This window comes from Vigna unguiculata, chromosome 8 (genome assembly GCF_004118075.2).
Source record: "Vigna unguiculata cultivar IT97K-499-35 chromosome 8, ASM411807v1, whole genome shotgun sequence".
Classification (NCBI taxonomy): Eukaryota; Viridiplantae; Streptophyta; class Magnoliopsida; order Fabales; family Fabaceae; genus Vigna; species Vigna unguiculata.
In genome coordinates, this window is record NC_040286.1 from 17,017,004 (window position 1) to 17,021,014 (window position 4,011).

General features: G+C 38.5%; 1 protein-coding gene across 1 annotated transcript; it reads right to left on the minus strand.

Moving 5' to 3' along the window:
• Positions 1-445: 445 nt before the first annotated feature.
• LOC114195364 (protein phosphatase 2C 51-like) lies at positions 446-2,986 on the minus strand. The gene is made up of 3 exons (XM_028085799.1): positions 2,279-2,986; positions 1,684-1,789; positions 446-936 (listed from the first exon to the last, which is right to left on the minus strand). The coding sequence occupies exons 1-3, from the start codon at positions 2,984-2,986 to the stop codon at positions 632-634; spliced, it is 1,119 nt and encodes a 372-aa protein (XP_027941600.1). The 3' UTR covers positions 446-631.
• Between the last annotated feature and the right edge of the window lie 1,025 nt (positions 2,987-4,011).

Genomic DNA, 4,011 nt, shown 5'->3' on the forward strand with positions numbered 1-4,011 from the left:
AAAAGGACTTAATTGGAATTTTTTATCATAAAACGTAATTAAAACTTTTTTAAAACGAGAACTTAATTGATAGTAATTAAATCTTAATTATTTTAATAGTACAACTACATTAAACTTATTTTATTATTTTATTATTTTTTAATTATATCTTTTGCACATCAAAAATTTTATAAATGAAAATTGTGTAACACTTATGACATTAATGTAAAATTCAATACTCTTAAGCCATTCGAGAAAATACAATACTAAAGAAATTTTTTCTCTCAAAATTTGTGAAAAAAGTCCGTCCTCCTATATTTGAAAATATGAATCTTTAAGCTTAAATGTTATACTTGTAATAGCACTTTATCGAAAATAAGACTGAATTATGAAAGCAAATGTTTAGTTTTACATTGTCCAAGCTAGTTTGGAAAAAATATATGCAAAACTTTATCGACATTTTAGATATTTCAAGAGTTAATAAGAGGCCATTATTAAAAGAAAAAACACTAACGTTGTGAACCAAGTACTCGTAATTATGTGGTAGAAATCTCTCGTGGCATTGAGGATGCAGGACCTGGGTGGATATGAGTCCAAAAGTAGAAGGCAAGAATAAGAGAAGAAAGTACATGTTTTTGCACACACTGAGATGTTATGTTACTGTTCCTCTTAGCTCAACTACAATGACACTGGTGTTATCTCTACTTCCCTTTGCCAATGCAATCTCAGCTAAGAGGCTTGCAGCCTCCGCGGCACGGTTTTCATGCTTCCCAACTCCATTGCACATTCTCCTAATCTGTCCATTCAGGCATTTCCTTACAACTTGGCACGCAACTTCACTCGACATAACATCCCACAATCCATCACTTGCTAGTATCACAAATTCATCCTTGTTGCTTCGCTTCGTCACTGTCACTTCTGGTTCCGATATTACATAAGGTCGAAGGTACTCATCTCCTGCATTTCAAATAATGTTCAGAATCAGTCAATCTTGTTAAATATTATGGTTTTTACTTGTCCTTTCTAGATCTGTTACATAAAGCACAGATTCAACTTTACCACTTAAAATGGATGCGCAAATAAATCATTAATTCAAGTTTGAATATTTTAACAAATTGGGATTAGAGTGTTCCATGGAACTTGATTGATCAAGATTCCCTAATCTTGAGGTAAAGCATATCCACACCACAAAACCCTCTCCATTTAGTAGTTAAGGGTTCCATGTGATTGACCATATACGAGAAGCAATTAAGGCTTTTTGAACAACTGTTATATTTCTGTCCAACCTATCAATGTTTTAAGGCAAACTTGTTTTACATAGCAGAATCATCGTTAAGTACATTCCTTAATATTCCTATCTACTGGACGGATCAAAGCAACAGTGTGTCATCTTGATTAGTTAAAGATTTAAAAGGTAATAATTGTAAAAATCAAATTCAAGGTCAGAGAATGCCGATAATAATAATAATACTCATTTTGGTCAACGTTGCTCTGCTATACTCACGACACCGATAATAAAAAGCCAGAGGGTGCCAAGATTCTTCTGTCTTTTCAATGCTGATCAGATAAAAACGTTGTCTTAAAAAAAGCCAAACCACAAGGATAATCCACACGACACCGAAGCAACATCGCTGAGAGCTTAACTAATTAACGGTTGAAAAAACCAGTATTATAGTGAGTAAAGATTTAAAGGTTGAAACTCACCTATGGATCTTGAAGTAGCAAGAACACCAAGCACGCGCTGGCCGTTCCAGTTAATTACTCTTCCACCAGCCTCTTCGATTCGCATCAACTCGTCCGGTCTATCGGGCTGTGTGCACACACAGAAGGGAACCACAATGCAATTCATTATCTTACAATAAATTTTGATTTACGATGAAAAAAAGGAAACGAAAAATTAATTAACAATGCAAAAGCTGGTATAACCCCATTTCAAAGAAGATCGTAAATCTCGAAACAATAGTTGAAATAATTGACTCTCCAATACGACAAAACGACATCTTTCTCTTCTGGACGCTAAACATAACACATACACGCACTCCAGACATTCACTTGCCAGCAACAATTTTGACAAACTAAGCTTTTCGCCATCAAATTGAAGAACATTGACTTGTTCAAGTATGCGTGAATATTTATTTAGGTTGCCAATGAAAACGGTACTACGCCATCTTTTAACATATAATAATGTACAAAAATCAAAACTTACAAAAAAAAAACTAAAAAATGAACTGTCTAGGGAATAAAAAATAAAGTAAAAATTTGGAAAATTAAAGAATTTAAGAAAATGTAGCACCTATACCTTATGATCACTAGACAAGTCCACGGCCTCACCTCCTCTTCCCAACACAGCTCTACAATCACCGCAATTAGCGACCACAAGCTCCTCCGCCGCGATCACAGCTACAACCGCCGTGGAACCCACCGTCCTGACGGCCGCATTACCAGCGACTTCGCTGTCCATTTTACGGAAACACCCTTCCATAACTCCCTGCCAGTCCCATTCCACGTGACTCTCACTCCTCTCAACCTCCTCCGCAACCAGCCGGTGCAACCGCTCGCGACACGCCTCCGCCACCTGCGCTCCGCCGTGGCCGTCGTACACCGCGAAGAAGTCGTACTTCCCTCTTTCCTTCGCAGCAAACCCTATCTCCGCACTCACCGCGTCCTCCATCTCCTTCCTGCTCCCAATCACAGACGTGGACCCGTACGACAAAACACCGTCGTTTCGCTCCGACGATGACCGCTCCTCCTCCTCTGAGGACGACGACGCCGCCGCCAAAGACAAAGATATCTCCACGTGCTCATGAATCTCTCTGCTCCCTCCCTCCAGGTCCTCGGCCGGAGGCGGAGAGACGCCGGCGGTGCCATTCCTGATGCGGATCTTCATTTGCCTGATTTTAAGCCTTCTCTGGCGACCGTTCTTCATCTTGGCGACAAACTCACCGGAATCAGGGTCCACTCGCCGGTCAGCGTTGGCCGTCGGCGAGTGGCGTTTTGGCTTCTTCATAGTCGTTTTTGCATGCAACGAACTGAACACAACACAAGACAGCAGAAGAGAATAGACAATAAGGTGGAAATAAGAAAAACGGCAATAAAGAAAAGGGAGGTGTAGCGTGGAAGGAGGGAATTTAAAGTGTTTGATTGCGAGATCTGAGAGGCGTGGAGTGTGAACCGTCGATTTGAAAGGGAGGGTGTGATGGCGTAACAGGTGGATATTTATGGACCAGTGAGTTGGATTTTTGTGAAGGAGACGTGGACGACCGAGATTGAAAGGTAGGTACGTGGAGCGTTGATGTTGGGTGATGCGATACGGATGTGTGAAAGATGAGGTAAGTGTGGGCCCAGTTGGTGAAAGGAAATGATATGAATAGAGAGAGAAGGGTCAGAGTCATAGGTTAGTTTACGTGGCATCACAGAAGTTGCTTTCCGTAAATTTTGCTTTTGTTGAGTTCCGCGAGGTTGCAAGACACGTGTTCACTCAACCTCGGTTGCGTCTCTCATTTGTGCCATTCATATACTATTTCACCCTTTTTTTCCAACCACTGCACAGGACACATACACACCCCTTTCATTTCTATGTCTGCCATCTAATTTCTTTTTTTAATTTTGTTAAAACTTATTAGATATTTTTGTGATGAAAAATTATTAAATAAAGAGCTATGCCCTAATTGTTTTTCAATTTATAATAATAGTAAAGAGTTATATTATGTATGTTTGTTTCATTCTAATTACCTTAGACACGTATAACATTATATTTAAATTAAATAAGGTTTATTTTTTACTTTTAAATTTAAAATTTGAGATGAAAAAAATAAAGGTAAAAAAATGTAAAACGAAGTTATTTTGATGCATTTTAATTTTCTGTTTTGTACACCTTTCTTCCTTTTATTTTCTGTGTGTGTTTCCTAGAAGTTGGTATTAGAAATGACAACGTACGACGTAGCTACGTAGAAGAAACATCATTATGTCTACGAATTCACTCGTGTATCCACTTTGACAACTATATTATGCTTTGAAACAAATACTCATGTA

What these genes read in the sequence shown, in the direction of transcription:
- LOC114195364 (XM_028085799.1), bottom strand. Translation starts at nt 2,986, where the DNA reads ATGAAGAAGCCAAAACGCCACTCGCCGACGGCCAACGCTGACCGGCGA. An exon ending in ACTTGTCTAGTGATCATAAG is followed by an intron (nt 1,790 to 2,278) that starts GTATAGGTGCTA and finishes GTGTGCACACAG; the next exon opens with CCCGATAGACCGGACGAGTT. An exon ending in TGCTACTTCAAGATCCATAG is followed by an intron (nt 937 to 1,683) that starts GTGAGTTTCAAC and finishes TTTGAAATGCAG; the next exon opens with GAGATGAGTACCTTCGACCT.